Source organism: Pelophylax lessonae (assembly GCF_965119305.1).
Source record: "Pelophylax lessonae genome assembly, chromosome: 3".
Taxonomy (NCBI): domain Eukaryota; kingdom Metazoa; phylum Chordata; class Amphibia; order Anura; family Ranidae; genus Pelophylax; species Pelophylax lessonae.
In genome coordinates this window covers 560622649-560646240 of record NC_138770.1, presented here as the reverse complement: position 1 = coordinate 560646240, position 23592 = coordinate 560622649, and the positions used below count along the sequence as shown (strand labels likewise).

Sequence of the window (23592 nt, the reverse complement as noted above, 5' to 3'; positions counted from 1 at the left end):
GACACTATATACTCCTCTCTATATATTGTATACAGGAAACTATATACTCCTCTCTATATACTGTATACAGGACACTATATGCTCCTCTCTATATACTGTATACAGGACACTATATGCTCCTCTCTATATACTGTATACAGGACACTATATGCTCCTCTCTATATACTGTACACAGGACACTATATACTCCTCTCTATATACTGTATACAGGACACTATATACTCCTCTATATAAACTGTATACAGGGCACTATATACTCATCTCCATATACTGTATACAGGACACTATATACTCCTCTCTATATACTGTATACAGGACACTATATACTCCTCTATATATACTGTATACAGGACACTATATACTCCTCTATATAAACTGTATACAGGGCACTATATACTCATCTCCATATACTGTATACAGGACACTATATACTCCTCTCTATATACTGTATACAGGACACTATATACTCCTCTATATATATACTGTATACAGGACACTATATACTCCTCTATATAAACTATATACAGGACACTATATACTCCTCTCTATATACTCTATACATTACACTATATACTCCTCTCTATAAACCTCTGTATACTGATTCTATTTCATTTGATCATCCTCTAGTTGTGTTAAATTAGTGCGGAGGGCGGCGGCGGCGCGGAGTGCCACCTCCCTGAAATGAGTTTTTGCTGGTTGGGATGCCTGCTCATTCTCAAGTTCAAAAGTTGGGAGCTTTGTATCACTTGTTGGAACTGCTGCCATTCTCGAATTCCCCTGTGTTCTTTTTAATGAATACAAGAAATACTCTGATTGGATGAGGTGTAAAGGTTGGGCATGGATGTCATAATCTCCCCCTCATCCACACACTGTGCTCAGGGCCATGCAACCGTTTCTGCACACCTGTCAAACTCAGATGTGCGGCTGAGTCTATACAGCCACTGTGTCTCCATTGACTTAAGGGCCATACACACTATAAGATTTTCTGAAGACTTTTTCCTTCAGATTTACCTTTTCTATGTAGTGCAAGGGCCTGCCAGATTGCATACACATTGAAAGTGTTTAGGTTTGACCTCATATTATATGGTTTTGGTAAGTCTAAGACCGCATTCACACAGAAGCCACACGACTCCTGCACGACTTCGGGGGCGACCTGTGAAGTCCGGTGCACCGCAACTTCGGCGCGACTTGCACGGATTTCACATAATGGAAGTCAATGCAAGTCGCCTCCAGGTCGCCCCGAAGTAGTACAGGACCCTTTTTCTAAGTCGGAGCGACTTGTGTCGCTCCTATTAGAACGGGTCCTGTAGCGGTCAATGGACCGCGACTTGTCAGGCTGACAAGTCGCCCGACAAGTCGCGGCAGTGTGAATGGAGCCTAAAGGAAAAAGTCTTCAGAAAATCTTATAGTGTGTATGGCCCATAACATAGGCTGCCTATAGACTGCTCCCCATCCTCCTATACACATAAACAAACACCTCTTGCATGCTGTCAAGGCCTCTGAGACCGTGTAAATGACCCCCTTCTAATGCCCCATTAACACCTGTAGTACCAAACCTGTACTTATATACGTTTAGGGCCAATTAACACCAGAACCACACAGGAGCGCATTCCGTGTTCCTTTGCGATTCCTGTGCAGTCCCCTGCAGTGCAATTTTGCAATCGTTAAATTAAATGGGCTGCAAATCGCCACACCGGAATGCACAAAAAAAAGGAAAAACACCCTGCATCAAATTGCATGGTACAGCAGTACTATGCGACCTGTTGGCCGCTGATGTACTGGATTTGCGATTGATGTTTGGGGTGCCATTAACAATGTATTGGCACCCGCAGCAGATCGCAAAGGCAGTGCATTTTGAACACGGTGCGGGAATCATGCACGGAACGCACCTTACCAGCACCATGTTCTGGTGTAAACCAGCCCTTAGAGCACATTTCTAAACGCACATAAATGCTGGTAATTTCTCCATAGTACCATTCAGACTAAACATTTAGCTGCATAAAGCTCCAGTTCACACCATAGAAACGCAGTTCGAATGCACTCCAGATGGTATTCTGCATGCATGTTTTTGATGCATTCCGGTGAGTTTTTGATGCGTTTTACCACGTTCCAGGACAGTTCAGTGCAGAAAGAAAATGCATCATGTACAATTTTTTTTTTCTGGAACTGGAACTCACTGGAACTGACTGCAGTGATATGAACTATGCCATTAAAAACCATTTAACCTACTATCCATACAGAAAAAAAAAACGCACTGGACTGCATGTGTTGTGAACTGACTCTAATGCCCAGTACACACGATCCGAAAATCGGGCGACGTTCCATCCGTTATTTTTCGTATTCTAGCAGCTCTCAATAATATTCGCTTAACGGGAGAGGTTACTCACGATACGAATTTTCTCGGACGATAATTCTTAGCTTCCGGTATGCGTAACCACGCTATAGCGTGTGAGGGGAAAATGATGTCTACTGCTCATGCGCTGTCTACTGCTCACCATTTTTTTCGGACGAACAGCATACTGATAATACGATTATCGTACGATGTGTTATAATACGATCAAAATTTTTATGCTTGCACGACCGGATAATATCGGGTGAACTGTCGTGATCGCCTCTCGTAAGCTGTGTACTAACGATCCGATTATCGTCCGATCCTTTCACAAGCGTTAATTTTCGTCCGATTTTCGGATCGTGTGTACGGGCCATTAGAGCCATTCAATATAGCTGTGGTTTGAGAAAATACTGTAGAATTTTGTGCATCAAAAATCTGATCAGAAACCCTAAAGGTGGCTGTACTGATGTAAGAGCGTGTCAATGCAGGTAAACGCAGTTAAACCAGCTTAAGGACCAGTTCACACCATAGAAACACAGTCCGGGTCTCGTCCATATGCTTTTTTGCATGTGTGTTTTTGATGCGTTCTTGGTGCGTTTTTGATGCAGTCCAGTGCATCTTTTCCCCTTCTTTTCACATGTCTGTTCTAGTGCATTTAGGTGCATTCCAGTGCATTTTTGGTGCATTTAGGTGCGTTCCAGTGCATTTTTGGTGCATTTAGGTGCGTTCCAGTGCATTTTTGATACATTTTACTGCGTTCCACTACAGTCCAGTGCAGAAAAAAATGCAGCATGTTCTACTTTTTTTGCTGGAACTGGAAAGCACTGGAACTGACCGCACTCATGTGAACAATGCCATTGAAAACCACATAACCTACTATCCATGCATTTTGGAAGCAGAAAAAAATGCACAGAACTGCATGTGGTGTGAACTGGCCCTTAAAGCGGAAACTTCTAAATGTAGAAAAAATAGACCTTGGAGGCATAAAAGTAGTTTATACTTTCCAAAGAAATTCTCCTGCATTTAGAAAAGTTAACCACAAAAGTGCAAGTGTTAGATGAAGCCTAAGGGCTAGTTCAGGCCACATGCGTTCTAGTGCTTTTTTTCTGAATCCAAAACGCATAGAAAGTAGGTTACATGGTTTTCAATGGCATAGTTCACACCAGTGCTTGCAGGTAAAAAGGGGTTCCGGTTCCAGAAAAAGAAAGTAGAACATGCTGCATTTTTCCTGCACAGAATTGTACAACGCATAAAAAACACACCGGAACGCAGCAAAAATGCACCAGACTCCATTACACTTGAAAAAATTTGGACCGCAACTGGAAATGCGTCAGCATTGCCCATGCAGAAACGCATCCTGGAATGGATCTGGAGGACATTTTTGTGGTGTGAACTAGCCCTAGGGCTCAGTTCATACTGCTGCGATCTGATTGTGATCACATTTTTAGTGCGATTATGTAGTGCAACGTGGATGTGGTCTGCATATTCTTTGGGACCAAAATCATGCTGGAATTGCACCAGAGTAGTACAGGAACCTTCTCCAAAATTGCTCCGTGCTAGGTTGCATTGATGTAAAAGGGGACAGTTGAAATCAGTGTGATTTCTATTGTTATGCGATTCCGTGGGACTCAAGTCACATCTGAAAATGCAATAGTACGAATGGAGCCTAAAAGTGAAAACTGAAATTAGAATAAAGACGTGCCTCTCATTGTAGCGAGGAGTTTCAGTCCCTCCCCAGCATCCAGCATATATAAGCAAGTCTGCGAACCCTCCCCCTTAGTAATCTCTGGACTTTCTGACGGTAGACATGGCTTGCATGTGTCTGCTTGTTCTCTGCTTGTTCTCCCTGTGTGGCCTGGAAGTGATAGCTGAAGACAATAGAATTGAAGGCTTACCACCATTTTGTGGCTCAAATGAATGTCCCAGATATCAAGTGCTGAAGAGATACAATGTAAGTCTGACATTTTATTTTTTATTTTTATTTATTATATAAAAAAAAAACCAGAGGAGTGATGGTAACAATAAACTACTTAGAATTGTAAATGTCACAATTTTTTTTTTTCCAAAATACCATTTTATTTGATTTAAATATTTTTTTTCTAAGGGATACACACGTCTAAATAAAAACAATTACCAATTTCGCAATTGTAGAAACTTTGAAACTGCGTAGGTGAAATTAGCTTGGAAAAAAAAATCTTTTTTTTTTTTTTTAGATTTTTTTTTTTTTTTAATTCTTTGTTGTGTAATTGACGGTTGTTTGTGTCCTGTTTTTCTACTTGAGAAACATTGTTCAACTACACCCTATGTTATCATACACTGTAGTTGAAAAGCTGATCAATAAATTTAAGTTGTCCTGACTTGACTACTATAATGCTCTACTTGCTGGGGCTCCTAGTTCTACACTATACAGATTACAGTAATGTGAAGCTGCCAGAATCCTGATAGGTCTATTGCAAGCGATCATTTTACTCCTATCCTTGAGTTCTTCACTTAACACTGTTTGCCTATCAAGTTTTGCATTGATTTCCAAATCCTCACGCTCACCTATATGGCTCAGCACTCCGTCATCTGTGTGAACTGTCATTAACCTACCCCCCTTCCCCAACCTCTGAACCTTCCCTCCTTCAATTTTGGTCTTCTGTGTGTCCCTTAACTGGTTGCCGACTGCTCACAGTATATTTACTGCGGCAGTCAGCCCCGTCCAGGCAGAGTGACGTAGGTCTATGTCGCTCGCCTGTCACTCCTTTTAGAGCCAATAGCGGGCGAGTGCGCGCCCGCCTCGGCTCGTTCACAGAGGAGTGCGGGCGTGTGACCGGCGGACCCGATGTCCGACGGTCACACTACGATCGCCGGTACAGCGGGAGAAAGACAGAGCGGCTTATGTAAACAAGCCGCCTGTCATTCTCCCCTGTGTAAAAATGAAGATCAGACGGTTCTACTATGTAGAACCATTGATCTTTGTTTTTACACTAGGAGACCTGTCCCCCTACAGTTAGAAGCACGCCCCTAGGACACACTTAACCCCTCCCTGTCCAATACAGTTAACCCCTTCCCTGCCAGTGTCATTTTTGCAGTAACAGTGCATATATATAGCACTGATAACTGCAGTAATGTCACTGGTACCCCCAAAAGTGTCAAAAATGTCAGTCAAGGGTCCGATCTATCCGCCGCAATGTCGCAGTACCGCAAAAAAATTGCAGATCGCCGCCATTACTCGTTAAAAAAAAAAACACCAAAAATTACAAAAATCTTTCCCTTTGTTAGTAAACGCGATAACTTTTGCGCAAACCAATCAAAATACACTTTTTGCGATTTTTTTTACCAAACATATGTAGCGTAAAACAATTTGGCCGAAAATGTTAAAAAATTTTGATTTTTACATTTTTTTTGGGGGGAATTTCATATAAAAAAAAGTGAAAAATATTGTTATTTTTGCAAAAATTACGCTCTTTTTTTGTTTATAGCGCATGATCAAAAAATCGCACAGGTGATCAAATACCACCAAAAGAAAGCTCTGTTTGTGGGAAAAAAAGGACATGAAAGTCGTTAAGGTACAGCGTCGCACGACCGCGCAATTGTCCGTCAAACTCACGCAGTAAAAAAAATCGCAAAAAACCCCCTGGTCAGGAAGGGGGTAAAATCTTCTGGGGCTTAAGTGGTTAAGCCTCGTACACACGAGTCGAAATTCAGCCTGGAACTTTCGTCCGACGACCGATCTGCCGATTTTCGGCTTGTTAGTATAATACTTCCGACAACCGACTCCGACTTTTCGGCCGAAAAAAATCTGGTGTGCAGGCTATAAAATTTTTGTCCTCCGTCAAAACATGTCCGATTTTTGTGCAGTCAGTACAGATTTCGATGGGGAAAAATCTTAAGAGCAAGACTGGGCATGCTCAGAGATGAAAGAACACAAAGAAAGCAAACCAACACATGACATCACTTCTGAAGTAGAATTCTGTCGTGCGGGAAAATTCGTGTGCAATCTAGGCACAATCCAATCAACAGACACCACTCTGGACAAAAGACGGACGACCGGTCGGCGGAAATTCGTTGCGTGTGTACGGGGTTTTAAAGTGTTTGTAAACCCACCTTGAGAACTTTTACCTATAGGTAAGCCTTTAACCACTTCTGGACCAGAAGGATTGGCCCCCTTCCTGACCAGGCCATATTTTGCGATTCGGCACTGCGTTAATTTAACGGATAATTGCGCGGTTTGTGCGACGCTGTACCAAAATACAATGGATGTCCTTTTTTTTTCCTCAAATAGAGCTTTCTTCTGGTAGTATTTGATCACCTGTGCGATTTTTATTTTTTGCGCTATAAACAAAAAAGAGCCACAATTCTGGAAAAAAAAAAACAATATTTTTCACATTTTTCTATACAACATTCCCCAAAAAAAATGTAAAAATCAAAATGTTTTAACATTTTAGGCCAATTTGTTTTCTGCTACATGTTTTTGGTAAAAAAAAATTGCAATGTTTCTCAAGTAGAAAAACAGGACACAAACAACCGTCAATTACACAACAAAGAATTAAAAAAAAAAAAAGCGTATTTTGATTGCTTTGCGCAAAAGTTATTGCGTCTACTAACTACGGGAAAGGTTTATGTAATTTTTATATATATATATTTTTTTTTACTAGTAATGGCGGTGATCCGTGATTTTTTGCAGGACTGCGACATTGCGGCGGACAGATCGGACCCCTGACTGACATTCTTGACACTTTTGGGGGGACCAGTGACATTACTACAGTAATCAGTGCTAAAAATATGCACTGTTAGGCCCCGTCTCCACTAGTGCGACTTGTTGTGCGTCTTGACACATGTCAAGTCGCATGACAAGTCAAAACCTATTAATTTCAATTAGGACCATTCTAACTGCTGCGACTCAAGACGCAGCGCCTTGAGAAAAGGTTTTTGCACTACTTTTGGACGACTTCAGTGCGACTTGTCCCTCATAGAAGGTAGTCGGACTGAAGTCCCCAGAAGTAGTCGAAAACAAGTTGCACTACAAAGTCGCACTTGAAATCACACGACTTTGTAGGCGCATTAGTGGAAACGTAGCCTAACTGTAATGATGACACTGGCAGGGAAGGGGTTAACAGTGTGGGTGATCAAGGGGTTAAATGTGAGCCTAGGGGAGTGATTCTAACTGTGGGGGGGAGTGGCTTGTGAAATTCCTATATAGAAGGATCACAGGGGCTCTATGATCATTCCAGGGAGAAGAACGGTCAGCCGTGTTTACAACAGCTGACCGTTCTTCTCTCTCAGCAGGGAATGATCGCGGGTGTTAGGCGGCAATCGGAGCTGCATCGGCTTCCCCGCTGACGAGCGGGGGCGGAAGCGGAAGCGTGCTTCTGGCGGCGCGCGCTCGCCCCCTAGCCTCCTGTGCGCGACCGACGTATAGCTAAATCGGTTTGCCCAGGAGTGGCTGCCTGCTGCAGTATAACTGCGGCGGGCGGTCGTAAAGCGGATAATAAGGCTTACCTAAAGGTACTGTAAATATCTCCAAAATTTGCACCGTTTAGGAGATATTTACATTGCATGCAGCCGATGACGTAATCGGCGCATGCGCTCTGAAGAAACGCCCACCCGTGCCGTTTCTTCAGAGCCCTGTGCCGTGACCGACGGTTCCCGCGCACATCCACAGGAGTGACTTTACGTGACTCCGGCCAATAATACAGTCGGAGTCAGCAAACCCGAAAGGAAGACAGACGAAGATGGATGCGGCCACCAGCGGGAACAACGCAGGCTTTGTTTGCAGGTGAGTGTCGCATAATGTGCGATGCATACTAGCACCTTATGCATTTACTTTGCAGGGGAAAAAAAAAATGAAAAAAAAAAACAGGAAGAGTTTACTTCCTCTTTAAAACCATCTACAATACATGGGGGACAGGGTGTTCCCCTGTTATGTTACAAAACACCGGAATCCTCTTCCCAACAACATCAGAGTCAGCTTCTTTAACCACTTCAGCTCCAGAAGGTTTTATCCTCTTCATGAGATTGCTATTTAACACTGCAATACTTTAACTGGTCCCAGGGGGTATACTCCCTCTCTCTGCTATAGGTACTCAGTTTTTTTTTTGCCTAGTCAGGAGTACGGACCTAGTTCCATGCTGGGATCTCTGGTCCTGGGAAATGTTTCTTTTTCGATAAATTTTTTCCTGCGAGGTCTACAATCAACTGCTAGAATGAGCAATGGGCTGGATAATCTAGATCCAGTGGTCACCCAAGTCTGGCCAGCGAGTGTGCACGGACCTCGGCTCCGCGCTAGGTTGGCCGTGACATAGCCCCCCCCCCCCCCCGGAAGGGGGCTTGCCTGCGAGTTAAACGCCTTGGGAGGTCAATTACACTTGGAAGGATTGGGAAACAGAGATTTCGGGCACAAAAGTTTTGTTAAAAAGATTTCTTTTATTCAATACAAAACTAAATATTTTAAAATCATAGAAAAATACAGGCAAATGATTGTGTATTAAGGACACAGTGAGACCACATAACAATGGTCTATGTTGTACAATGTCACAGTGCATAGAACTTATAAAAGTCGGTTTACATACAGTTCAAAGTACAAGATCATTAGTAGTCATATAATCCTTGGAAACGTATTGCTTGTTATCAGAAGAACCGCCGACGGACACCCAAGCAGTATGGTGCCGGTCAGCAGGGTCGACTGAAAATATAAGTTAACATTCACCATGTAATATATGACCTTTGCTCTTTTCGCTTTCTTAGACAAAAAAGCTTCATCTGGAGCATATCATTTCTTTTGTCTGTGTAAGAAATAACAATATTTAGATAGATTACATATATGTGTTACCTTATTTTCAGTATGTTATAATTACAATTGTATATCATTTATCTTTCCTTTTAGTTACATATAATCGTCTTACACATCTCAGATAAGTCCTTCTATTTTTGCAATATCAACACAATATAACATTGGGTCTTGAGTTGCATTCAGACACTAGAGGAGTTTAGGGGAAAGAACGGAGGTTGCCAATAGTGAGTATATGTGGGGATCCATGCTGTAGTTATAGTATAAGCATGTATATTCTATTTATATACCTGGTAAATGGACAGAAAAATGTATACATACCTGTACATATAGTAATCAGGCACATATCTCAATTTCCATAGAGAATTCTTTAACGAGGAGGACTGTGCGTTTTGGGAAGCTCAGAAAGGCAATGTATAGTGACATAGTAGTGAGGGTAGTCACTCCATGTCTCATATCTGGGTGGATGAGAGCAGAAAAACAATGTTTCTCAGAGTAGTAAGCGTTTTAATTCTATGATATCACTTTAGGGGAAAGCCCATAGAAATGCCAAACCATAAGCTCAAGTGTTCTAAAATGGTAAAGTTAGTGTGCCTCATGCTTGTTATAAGAGTGTGTAAGTACCTATAGAGCCCATAGAATATCTGCCCTAAACGGGGGGGTAACAGAAAAGACACATAGTCATTCTGGACCGTAAGAGAAGACAGGTGCCATGCGTTTATAAACGATTATACACCAACATACAGAGTTTACCCATTCGTATATGGGCTACCCCTATAGTAAAATATATATCATGTATATTGATTTGCTTTCACACACATATGTGAATATGTGTGTGTAATCAATTTTCGTATCCGGCCCACCCTCCTCTATGATAGTAGGGGGGTGACCAGGGTTATATATAGATAAGCAGTTGCTACATGAGGTCCAAGATGAGTACATGCAAAGCGTACTTAGAATAAACATAGGTAGTAAATATATATAGAGTGCCACCCAAAATGATAGATCGCTATGCAGTACAAAAGTTCCAAACATACACAGACACCTTAGCAATGCTCACCAAACTCAGGAAGGACCAGAGCCTAAATGTAGGGAGCGTGTCTCCTCTGCTTGTATGTCGGCTGTTAAGCACAGTAAGGTTAAGGTGAATTCCCGGATATCATAAAAGTGTAATGTTACAGTATTAATACTGGCCATATAAAGCTTACCCCTTGCCACGCTGTTCCCAGCTTCGGCACAGTCCTCACCGGATGGGGAACCTCCACCATATTAGGGCTTGTAAATGACGCCCTTAAGTAGCATGGATCCCGGGTGGTTCGTCAAACGGACGTCACCGCCCCGGCCACTCCCACCGGACATCGCTCGAGAGCTAGCGCGGGGACACCCCGGCGAGGCTCTCGGCTTAGTCACGGGTGTATGCAGACTATACAGAGGCCGGAAGTGCCTCCGCAGTCCGCTCAGGTGCCACAGGAAGTTCCGCCCGGAAGGGGCGGGACTGACCTGCGGCCTATCTGGCCGCACATATCTCACTGATGAGGCCGACCTCCATGCTTACCCACACTGCCCCCACAGGATCGGTCCGCAATTACATGAGAATTCTAATTGCCTGAAATGAAAAAACAACACAACAAAGACAGAAATTATATATTTTAAAAAATACAGATATAAAAGCATATTTCACTAAGGTACAAAGATGTTCCTGGTGAAACCAGGAGATATATATCGGTAACATATTTGTTTATCAAAAATTATTCTATAACCATGTTTATTTTTTGACATTAACCACTGGTAAGGGCTTCAATAGTAACAGCCCTAATGAAAGAACAGGGGCTGAACTGCCCCCTACTAGAAACACTTCCATACTTCAAATCCCAAGAGAAAGTTGCATATTTTGACTTATTATAAATCCTCAAGATCATAATATTGATGAGATAGGGATTATAGCACAAAAAACTGTTTGTTATACATAAGAAAGGAAGAGGGGTATATGTGCCATAAGACCTATTTGATGTGAAGAGGTATCAGAATAATTGAATGTATGTATATACGGGGGGAGGATGACCACGCCAAAACCAAGCCGACACCCCGACCCATACATCCCACAGAGGGCCATTATCGTAACCCGAGTATACTACTCGAGGTCAATTAGGTCTGTTGGCATTAGGTAAGCAAGGAAACCTTCACAGAAAGGGTTTGTACGACTGTGTTTCGTTTAACCCAGGTCTATAAGTGGCATTGAGACGCTCTATCCAGAGAGTTTCTCTCTGGAGAATTTTTTTGTCCCAGTTGCCACCCCGAGGGTCTTGAGGAATAACCTCAAGCACATAAAATCTTGCCTTTTTGGGATTGAACCTGTGGTATAGGTCAAGGTGTCTGCTCACGGGCGTGATCATCCTTCCCCCTGCTGATACGTACACATGGTCATTTATCCTTTGGCGTAGCTCTCTTATAGTTTTACCTATATAGAACATGCCGCAGGTACAATGCATCATGTATACCACTCCACGTGTGCTACAGTCAGCTCGAAATTTTGGAGCAAATGTCTCCCCATTCGGTAAAGTGTATTCAGTATTCTCCTCTATCCAAGGACATAAAGCGCATTTGCGACATTTATAAGTACCTCTACTTGTTGTTATTTTATTTCTAATGGGTTGATAGTGGCTTGTTGTTAGTTGATCTCTTAAAGATCTTGTTCTCCTGAAAACAATTTGGGGATGTTTGCCCACGTATTTGTTTATAACTGGATCATCACGAAGAAGATGCCAGTTCCGTTCAAGAATATCTCTCAATACTTTTTCATGAGCGGAGTATTTGGTTATTAGTTTGACTGTCGATTGCGTATTTGGAGGTTTGGCTCTAAAGATGAGGCTGTTTCTATTTTGAGAAAACGCTTTGTTGAAAGCTGTTCTCAACAGACGCTTACTGTATCCACGAGCCATTAGGCGTTCTCGTAAAAGGTTGGCCTGTGTTTTGAAATCCTTATCAGATGTGCAATTACACCGTAGGCGTATGTATTGGGCGTATGGAATACTACGTATAAGCGCCCCTGGGTGGGCGCTAGACGCATGTAATATTACATTCCCTGACGTCTCCTTTCTGTATAGGTTAGTCGTCAGGTGTCCATCCACATGTTTGAGTACCGTTAGGTCAAGGAAATTAACACTCGAGTCACTGATGGTAGATGTTAACTTCAAGTTGAAGTCGTTTATATTTAGTTGGGCAATAAACTGATCTAGCATTGATTTTGAACCTGTCCAGACAGCAAAAATGTCGTCTATATAACGAAACCAGATTGCCACAGAGGAAAAAAAATGAGATAAATTTTCATCTGATGTGATTTGTCGCTCCCACCCCCCCAGGTACAGGTTGGCGTAGGCCGGGGCACAACAAGTGCCCATGGCCACGCCCTGTACCTGGAGGTAGTGGGACCCGTTGAAAGTAAACCAGTTGTGTTTCAAAATAAACAAAAGAAGTTCCAAAATGAAATCACAAAATGGCCAAGTGTGAGGTCACATATGAGTTGCAGCGATCCTCCTGGCCGATAGCCCCCCATTTCGATAACAAGGGGTTATGTCTGAAGCGGTGCCCGCTGGGTTCCTGGTATGGTAAGTAGCTGTCCACCCTCTCCCCTGGAGGTTTTTGGGGTGGGCGTGGGTCCCTCCATGGGACGGTCAGACCTCTGGGTTCCCCTCCTTCTCATCAGGCACCCCCCTCATTTGTCCCCCATCATACCCCCCCTCCACTTATGCTGGGGCTGTGTGGGTGGTCTAGTCCACCTCCTGGGGTGGGGGCAGGGTGCTATGCTGGCGATGGGGGTGGGGTGCTCTGATAGTGACCGGACGATCTGCTGTGCGGGGGGGGGGTTGTACCTGGTGGGGGCTCCTGCCAGGGCCCCCCGGCCTTCTTGGGCCTGTCCTTGAGGCCTAAGGATCCCTCCTGGTCCTTGGGAGCCTCGTGGCATCGCCATTTTATTGTAGCCTTATGCTGCAATGCACAGCGGCCATGCTTGTGTTGTCCGGCAGCCATTTTGCAGTGGTTTTTCATAGAAAACAGCGACGGCCATGTCTGTTCGGCCCTCTGGGCAGCGTTTTTGGCGGTGGGAGCCCCTCCTCATCACCTGGTTCTTAGTCCTGGATCATTTAATTTCCTGATCGCTGCTCGTGCAGTGTAGATTCACCTGGTGGCTGCGGTGCCTGGTTTCTGCGGGGTGGTGAGTCTGGTGGGTTCCTGTGATTGGCAACTTCTTAAGAAGTGGACTGTTCCACAGGTGGTGGACTCTCCGGTTTGCAGATTAAACAAGGCAACCATGAATCCGGTTGAAGAGTCCCCAGCATTTAAGGACCCGGCTGACAGGAAGATGGAGGCTGTGGCCCGCAAAAAGTACACCCTGGCTGGTTCGGCACTGAGGCTGATATTCACCATTGCCCTGGTGTTGCAGACTCTGCTAAGCTTTTGCGCCGTGACCTGGAGGGGGAGCAGCTCCCTCCTGCCTTTGCTGAGCTGGAAGATCAGCTGTTCCAGGGGCTGCAGTTTATCTGTGTTGCCTCTTTGGATGTGGCTCCCCTAGTGGCTCGGCTCTCGGTTTCGGCAGTGGTCCTTCGGGATGTTTTTTGGCTCAAATGCTGGTCTGCGGACCAGACTACTAAAAAGGCCTTGACTGAAATTCCCTTTCAGGAATATCGCCTGTTTGGTGCTGCCCTGGATGACATCATGAAAGGTCTCACTGGGGGGAAGAGTACTTTTCTTCTGCAGGCTACTAAGGGCAAGGACTCTCGTCATAGAAGAAGTGGGCCCTCCTTCTCGACCCATAAGAAGTTTTTTTGTCCCTCAGGGTCGACTGACAAGGGATCGAAGCCCTTTAGGGCCTCCTCTGGAGGATCCAAGCGAACTTGGTCTGGCAAGTTAAGAGCGGGCTTTTCCAGACCCGCAGACAAGGTCCCTTCAGCATGAAGGTGCGCCCTCACCTGTATCTGGGGTGGGGGGATGTCTTTGCTGATTCCCGGGCCCGTGAACTTCCCTGGTACAAGACAAGTGGGTCCACAAGGTCATGGCTGCGAGATCGAGTTTCATTCTTACCCTCTGGAAAGGTTCTTTCCTTCTAACGTGTGACTGTCCCTGGTCCGCTTGCATGCTCTCTTTGGAGCGGTGCAAGACCTTTTACTTCAAAGGGTGATTGTCCTGGTTCCGACTCCGAGACGCTTTCAGGGTTTTTACTCAAACCGGTTTACAGTTCCCAGGAAGGAAGGCAAGGTGCGTCCAGTTCTGGACCCCAAGGAGCTGAACTGCTTTGTGCGGGTGCAGAAATTTAGAATGGAGTCCATTCGCATGGTGGTGGCTTCCCTGCATCAGGGGGATTTTCTTGCCTCCATCGACATCAAGGGCGCTTTCCTTCAGATTCCAATATGTGCCAGTCACCAGCGCTTCCTCCACTTTACCGTGGGAGAGGAGCATTATCAGTTTGTGGCATTACCCTTTGGTCTCGCCTCCGCTCCTCCGGTCTTCACTAAAGTTTTGGCCCCGGTGATAGCGTTGTTACTTTAGCGGAGGATAACGGTCCTGGGCTACTTGGACGATCTTCTTCTGTAACCAGAGTCTCCTACTGCGCTGGTGGAAAACCTTGAGGTCACCATACGGACCCTGAAGGAGTTTGGCTGGATTCTGAATCTTCAGAAGTCTGCCTTGATTCCTTCCACAAAGCTAGACTGTCTGGGTCTGACTCTGAACTCGGCCTTAGCCTGAGTACTCCTTCCTCTGGACAAACTTCAGAAACTGCAAGCTGCAATTTGCCTCCTGCTGTCCAGCAGATGGTCATCCCTCTGGACTTGCATACGGGTGCTGGGCCTGATAGTGTCAACCTTCGTGGCGGTTCCGTTTGCACAGTGCCATATGAGGTCCCTGCAAAGGAAAATTCTGATCAAATGGGACAAGAATCCACAGTCTCTGGACAACCAAATCCAGCTGAGCCGGGGTACAAAAGGGTCCCTGATCTGGTGGCTTGGTTCTCCGGCAGGGCAAATCCTTCCTCCCCTTGTATTGGACGGTGGTCATCATGGATGCCAGCCTCTCTGGGTGGGGAGGCGTTCTCTACACTTCATCCGGAGGTGCTTCATCAGTTGTGTCTCCGGTGGGGCACCCACGAGGTGGATCTGTTGGCGTCTCGGCTCAATAGAAAGGTGCAGAGGTTCATGGCAGGGTCACGGGATCCTCTGGCGGACTTCACAGATGCGCTGGTGGCCTCGTGGGGTCAGTATTGTCTGATTTACACTTTTCCTCCTCTCAAGCTTCTGCCAAGACTTCTCCGCAGGATCAAGGCAGAAGGAATTCCGGTCATCTTCTTAGTGGCCCCGGGCTGGCTTTGCTGGGCCTGGTATGCCAATCTGGTGTGGCTGGTCGCCGACGTTCCTTTGAAACTTCCTCTCAGGAGGATCTGCTGTCCCAAGGGCCAATCTTGCATCCTGCTTTACAGTCGCTGGCTTTGATGGCTTAGCTGTTGAAAGCCAGCTGCTGAAGAATAGGGGTTTGCCTGAATCGGTGATTCCATTGCTGTAAAAGCTAGGAAATCTACTTTTAGGAAGATCTACCATCGTACGAGAAAGACGTACATCGCATGGTATGAGTCTCTTGGAATTCATCCTCGCTCCATCTCGGGGGCTCAGATCTTGACCTTCCTTCAACGGGGGGTTGAACAGAAATTGGACTTGAGTACCATCAAGGGCCAGGTGTCGGCTTTGGCGGTCTTCTTCCAATGACCCTTGGCTACACACTTGTGCATACCTTTCTTCAGGTTGTTCGACATTTGGTCCCTCCAGTGCGGTCTCCAATGCCGCTTTGGAACCTCAATCTGGTGCTTTCGGTCCTCCAGAAGTCTCCCTTTGAGAACCTTCGGGATATTCCCTTGCTTACGCTGTTTCAGAAGGTGGCTTTTTTGGTGGCTATTACCTCTGCGTGCAGGGTTTCGGAACTGGCGGCGTTATCCTGTCGTTCAGCTTACTTGGTGAGTCACAGAAATAAGGTGGTTCTTCGCCCCTGTCCGTCATTCCTTCCAAAGGTTGTCTCTGATTTCCTTTTGAATGAAGACATTGTGTTGCATTCCCTGTGTCCCAGGCCAAAACATCATAAGGAAATTGCCTTGCATGCCTTGGATGTGGTTCATGCAATTAGGGTGTACCTAGCAGCTACTTTTAGGAAGTCAGACTCACTATTTGTGCATACGGATTGGCCTCAGAAAGGGTTGTCCAATTCCTCTGCAACCATTTCCAGATGGATCAGACAGACGGTGATTCAGGCCTATTCTGCAGACATCTCAAGTCTCCCGCAAATCGCGGGAGACTCCCGTTTTCTGTCCTGAGCTCACGGACACCCGCGAGCTCAGGGAGATATCCCGGCAAGCTGTGAAGCCAAGCTGTCAGTGAGAGTGTGACTCACTCTGTGAGTCATCCAAGCTGTGAAGCCAAGTAGAATCAGCTGAGCTGTCTTTGTGACTCACTCTGTGAGTCATCCTGAGCAGCTCCGTGCAGTGACACACACAGCCGCTACTTCTGCCTGTGAGAGGAGGAGGGATACAGAGGAAGCAGCAGCTTTCTCTCTACTCCTGACAGTGAGCCATGTACTTCAAAATAACAAGAGATAAAAATATTCAGCACTACAGCAGTTGTCCATAGCAACCCCTTCACTGATGTGTACTGAGAGCACAGGGGGCTTCTGGAAGCTTCTCCTCACTGCTTCTCAAACATGTGGACCTATGGTAAAGTGTACCTGTAGACATTCTTCTTTAACATTTTGATGAAGGAATAAAACTTCTGCCATAGTCATTTTTTGTGGTCTATGTGCCTCTGGGGAAATGTACCCATTATTCCACTACCAGAAAGCCAACAGGAAGTCACTGGGCTTTTCCTGAAGGGAGGGGAATTACCCATTACCTAGAGATGCACTGGGGGGGACGGCAGCGCGGGAAAAGTGCGGCGGCACGCGCGGGGGGATTCAGCGGCGCGGAGTGCCACCTCCCTGAAATGAGTTTTTGCAGGTTGGGGTGTCTGATTCTGTCAGGGGTCAGGTTCCTCCTTTTCCTGTCAAGGCGCACTCTACTTGAGCGCTCAGTGCCTCCTGGGCCTTCTGTCATCAGGCGTCGTGATGCAGGTTTGCAAGGCGGCCACCTGGTTGTCAGTGCACACTTTCACAATGTTCTGTAAAGTGGATGTGTTGGATCTGCGGATGATTCTTTTGGCTGCAAGGTTTTCCAGGCTGCTGTTTAGAGGACCAGGTCCTCTTTGAGGGTGTATTGTTTTTTTCAGGTGGGCCCAGTTGTTTTGGTTGAGCTCCTGTTGCCTGGTTGGCTACGGTTTAGCCTTGGGAATTTTTTGCTGTTTCCACCCCTCATGTTTAACACTGCTTTGGGAAGTCCCAATGGTTAAGAAGATCAGGAGCTGTGTCCATCAATGAACGAAAGAGAAAATGGGATTTTTGACTTATCGTAAAATCCATTTTTCTTATGTTCATTGACAGACACAGCACCCACCACTCTGTGGAATTGTAATTCTTCTGACACTGCTTGTAACAAAACTGAGTACCTATAGCAGAGAGAGGGAGTATACCCCCCTGGGACTGCCCATAGGCGTAGCCAGACGTTTTTTTCTGTCTAGTGTCCTACTCCTGAAGGGATCAGTATAACCCAATGGTTAAGAAGATCAGGAGCTGTGTACGTCATTGAACATCAGAGAAATGGGTTTTACGGTAAGTCAAAAATCCCATTTTCAATTAATCAAAAAAATAAAATAAACAGTAAAGTTAGCCCAATTTCTTTGTATAATGTGAAAGATGATGTGATGTTGAGTAAACAGATACCTAACGTGTCACGCTTTAAAATTGTGCACACTTGTGGAATGGCGATAAACTACGGTACTTAAAAATCTCCATAGGCGATGCATTAAAAGAAAAAATTGTGCTAGAATTATTGCTCTTGCTCTACGATCGCTGCAATAACTCACATGTGTGGTTTGAACACTGTTTACATTTGCGGACGTCACTTACATATGCATTTGCTTTGACACAGGAGCACAGAGGGATGAATCACTTTAAAACTATTTTTTTCTTATTTATTTGTTTAATTTTTTTACACTGTCCCTTAAAAAAAGAAAATTCTGATCACTTTTATTGCTGTCACAAAGAATGTAAACATCCCTTGTGACAGTAATAGGCAGTGACAGGTACTCTTTATGGAGGGATCTGGGGTCTTTAAGACCCCAAACCCTTCCTCTGCATTTGAAAGTTTTCAAAACGCCAAGATCTGTGTTTTTGAATACAGTGGATTTTTAAAACTGGCGCATTGGCTGCCCAATAAACTGGAAGTGACGTTGTGACGTCTCTTCCGGGCTACTACATCAGAGATTCGATCAAAGCTGATTTTGGCATTGTTCAGGACATGCCGACTTGGGTCTCCCGGTGGGACAGGAGACCCAGTCGGAGCTTTGGAAGGGGGAAGGAGGGGGCGGAATGTCCCCTCCCACTGCTTGTAATACCATCCGAGCAACTGCTTAGGCGCATCGGTTGTTATAACAAAAAAGCCGACCGTTGGCTCTAAAAAATGGTACGGTCTTGCAGGCATCACTCCAGTACAACCACTTGAGCAAAATGACGTACAGGTACTTGATTTTGCGGCAAATGGTTAGGTTTATATAATTTTTTTTCACACAAATAGAGCTTTCTTTTGGAGGTATTTCATCACCCCTGGGGTTTTAATTTTAATTATATAAACGAAAAAAACAAAAAAAAACTGTAAATTTAAAAAAATAAACTTTCTGTTACTTTCTGCTATAAAACATCCAGTAAAAAAATAAGGTAAAAATTCAAATTTTTTCATAAATTTAGGGCAAAATATATTCTGCTTTGTGTCGTTTGTAAAAAAATCCCAATAAGTGTATATTGATTTGTTTGTGTGAAAGTTATAGCATCTACAAACTATGGTATATATGCAGAAATTTTTTTTATATCTTTTTTTTTTTTTTTTTACTAGTTGTTTGGTGTTATCAGTGTCTTATAGTGGGACTGTGATAGTGCGGCAGACAATCTGACACTAACCAACACTGGGTGGGAGGTAGACAAACTGACTGACACTTACAACACCGGTTGAGGAAAGTGGAAAGATAGCGCTGGAACCATTGGTTTATTTTACTGGTATTGTTATATTAAGGTTTCTAATGTTGGTGTAAATGAAATGGTTCCTGGGCAAGCAACATTTACACCCCAGAGGATCTCCACAGTCTCCTTGGCTTGTAGTGTAATGAAAGAAGGGTTTAAATTTAAGCACCACACCACTGCTAAGAGATCCAGATACAACTTTACTCCATTAAATGTCAGGGATACAATTCAAGAAATAGCCAACGCGTTTTGGGGGTCTAAATGTCCCCTTCATCAGGGCTAGAAAGTACATAAGAAGATTATCATGTCAATCCGACATCAATACAATGTTCCCTCCAAGGGGACAGTGGACATGGCGGCAGTAGTCCATACCTGCACGAGGATCTGGTGAAGACTCTGCGGGAGAACCTGTTGCAGCATGACAAGTCCCGGACCCCGAGGAAGACTTCCACCGCCTTCCTCTGGAACTCTCCTTGGCTCCTCCAAAGGATGCTCATCAACTGCTTCTCACTCCAGCTTCTCCAGAAGAGCCTGGCCATTGCTTCTCCTCCTGGCCGAACAGGAAGGGGGTCCTGAGACTCCAAATCGGGTCTCAGGACCAGCTTCCTGTTCGGCCAGGGAAGAAGCCGGGAGACAATAGGGAATTGTCACACAACTGGATGCAGTGCTCAGCGCCCTGAGCCCACCCTTTTTTGAAGCCAATTAGAGCCTCAGGCTCTAATCATGTGTTAAAAAAAAAAAAAAAACATTGAAATCCATGCACCTGGCACCCTGTATGTAGATTAGGGGCCGGTCGCACGGATTAGGGGGGCGGCGCCTCTGTGCCCCTAATAGAGTGGCCGCCACTGCTCATAGGACAGGTAAGCCTATCATAAGGTTTACCTGTAGGTACAGTGAATATCTCCTAAACCAGGGGTCTTCAAACCATGGCCCTCCGGTTGTTCAGGAACCACAATTCCCATCATGCCTAGTCATGTCAGAGTTTTACAATGCCTCATGGGACGTGTAATTCCGCAACAGCTGGAGGGCCGTAGTTTGAGGATCCCTGTCCTAAACTTTCCTTGTCTAGGAGATTTTCACACGGGATGCAGCCGGTGACATCGCCGACACATGCGCTCTAAAGGGACGGCATACCTGTGCCAAACCTTTAGCGTTCCGTGTTGGGCCCGAAGCTTCGGTGCCCATGCAGGAGTGTGAAGTCATCGGGGCCTCTGACATTCATACAACCGGAGCCAAAGTAAAAAGAAAAGGTCATGGGACTTTAAATCAGATCAGCCACTCTATCAAAAATTAGTATATAAAATACATATAATAATGAATTTATTAAAACAAACGGAGCTGTGAACCCGGCCAGGGAGCCGTGACAGCGGTGCACTGGTGGGCTCCGTGTATAGTCTGTCATATACTACTAGTATGCAGTGCATATCTAGTACATTATGACTTAAGCCTGCAGGGGGCTCTATTTATTGAATTTTTTTTGTGGCAATTTACTACTGCTTTAAATACATAAAGGGAGCTATTTTACCTGTCAATTTAATCTGATACTAATGCCTTGTTTCCAATGAGCGGTATGGTTCGGTACGGTACGCAATTTTTGCCTTTTCCATTGTCAAAAGTTGTGAATGGTACCCTAATTACGAACCGTACCGTACCACTTTTTTGGGACCCTTTGGTTGGGGTACCAAGCACATTAGTACAGTACCAACAGGGTGGAGCTATACTGTTGAGGTACTGTTTTTGCTGAGGTGCTGTTGGTGGTGGAAACGCAAGCCTGATCAAGGTGTACCGTACCGAACCGTACTGAACTGTACCGAACCAAACCGTACCGCTCAGTGGAAACGAGGCATTAGTAAATTTGGGTATTTACACTGATTAAATTAAAAAAAAAAAAATCTTATGTATTGATAATTACAGAGCTCCATTCATTTGTGCCTTTTATAACTGCTTGGAGTTCATTTGAATAATAATAAATGCCTATTACATGTCAAAGTGCACTTCTGATATCAGATTCCTGATAGTGAAGAGATAAATCTTCTTAGCTCAGTTATAGAATCTGTCTGCTACCTACAGGTCAGATTACCTAATTCTGCATGTGATTCAGGGCCGGCCCTACCATGGGTCCCGCTGGGTTCATGGGATCCAGGCGGCAATTTGAGAGGGGCGGCAGAAACGGCTCTTTAATTAGGCGGTTGCCTCAAACCTTGTGGCCGCCTAATTAAAGAGCCGTCTCTGGGGGTGGACAGCAAAGCTCTCTGCTCTAATGCTTTGGCTACTCCTAGTCTTGAATTCCCCGCCCGTGTGCTCAGCTGGTTCCTCCTGGTGCTTCTCTCCTGCTCCATTCAGTGCCGCTCAGCACAGTCTCCTCCCCAGCCAGGGTCCCGCCCCCCCCGAGTCTGCTGCATTCATTCCAGGTCCCGCGCAAATGAAGTTTAAGCACACAGGTGCTGCTGTACAGGTCAGCCCCCCTCCTCCCCCCTGTCATACACAAGTCGCCCTAGGAGTCTGAGATATGCTGATCCCCCGTCCGTGCTGCTGCTGGAGGGAGCCCAGGTGACCAAGAATGAGTACCCTGCAGCTTGGTCATGGTGAGTGAGATGACCCCATATCCTCCACACACCATCCCATACCCCACCCCATCTCTCCTGGGGACAGGGACCCCCATCTCCCCTGGGGACAGGGACCCCTTCTCACCTCAAGGCTTCTCCAAGGTTATCTACCACTAGGAGCTCTTTCCCTACAGGAAGTCCCGGGGGACCTACTGCTGCCCGACGGGGATGATGAGACCCCTGAGGTGGTGAAACTCACACAGCCCCTTCTCTTCTGTGAGGCAGACTTCAAGGAGCTCCATGTGAGTACAACACTGATGGAGGCAGAGCACTTACACCAGCACTAATGGAAGCAGAGCACTGACACCAGCACTGATGGAGGCAGAGCACTGACACCAACTGGGATAGAGGACACTGACTCATGAGTGCCATGACACCAGCACTAAGAAAGGGGACACAGAGATAGAGGACACTGACACCAGCACTGAGAGCACACTGACAGCAGTGCTGAGATAGGGCACTGACACCAGCAGCAAGACACACTGCACTGAGATAGATTCTCCCCCCCCCCCCCCCCAACTTCAGTGCTGATAGAGAGTGCACTGACACCAACACTTCAAGGCTCTTAATATATGTGATTTATACAGTTAATTTGTATCGCTTGAATTATTTTTTCCATTACGGCGTGTGTGGGGCCTCATGTTTAAGTTATGCCTAAGGCCTTACGAAGCCTAGAGCTGCCTCAGAGGGGTGGCAAATTGACGCCCAGGAGGATATTTTTTCTAGTCATTTTGTGTGTCATCAGTTTGTGGCACGTTACGGGCGACATTTCCCCATCTCATACTTGCCAACTGTCCCTTTTTTCCTGGCACAGTCCCTGCAAATAGGAGCCTGTCCCAGGTAATTTATATTGTCCCTGGAAGTGCCTGTTAAATCGGGCTGCCCATAAATGTTATGCAGAAGTAATGCAGCTGAATGGGAGACTTATTCCAGATCTGCTACTTTGGCCTTAAGTTTGAAATTCCCTTTTTAATTTCCTGTAATTCTCTCTATATTGAGTAGACTCTATAATCTAATAAGTAGGCAAGATTAATTATGCAGAGTGGGCGGAGCTTCAGGGAAGTGGATGTGGTAATTGATAGCTGTGCTGTAAACTGTCCCTGGAAAATTTTTTTAAATGTTGGCAACTATGCCATCAGCATTTAATTCTTGGACCCAGGCAGCACAATGTCTTGGGCCAGCCCTGATGTGATTCCATATTTCCATTTTAAGTTCCCTGAACTTCTGTCTAAAATTATCCATACACAGTTCGAATTTCAGGAAAATTCCTGCTGAATCAACTGAAATTCCATCCTTGGGTGGCCCTGCTGGCTTCCCCTGGTTCAACAAACCTAGATTTGAAGATCGAAGGAGCCAGATGGAAAATTGCCCTAACAGTGACTGCAGCCAATCAGCTGGGGTATCCTAAACCATGGGATGGTCAGCATTGTGCCTCGTACACAGGATCAGATAATCGTGCGAAAAAAAATCGCTTTCGAATTGATTGCACGATAATCTGATCGTTAGTACGCAGCTTTCAGCAGCCGATCATGACATTTCGTCCCAACAAAATCCGAAGGGACAAACACGAAAACCTTTGTGATACGATAGCCTAGCGAACAACAATCGTGTAATCAGAACATTATGCGTCCGCTAAAAATCGATAGATAGACCACGCATGATCAGAAACACTAAAATAACCTGGAAAAAGCCTGGCTGCCATTGTTTTTGTTTTGCACCATCTGATACGTAGCTACGCAACCAGGAAG

General features: G+C 45.3%; 1 protein-coding gene across 1 annotated transcript in view; it reads left to right on the top strand.

Moving 5' to 3' along the window:
* The first annotated feature begins 4101 nt into the window (after nt 1-4101).
* LOC309551640 (heme-binding protein 2-like) overlaps nt 4102-23592 on the top strand; it is a 44612-nt gene continuing 25121 nt past the window's right edge. Inside the window, exon 1 of the mRNA XM_082252307.1 lies at nt 4102-4283. Coding sequence (XP_082108433.1) covers nt 4140-4283 — 144 coding nt within the window. The 5' untranslated portion in view covers nt 4102-4139. The remainder of the gene's footprint in view (nt 4284-23592) is intronic.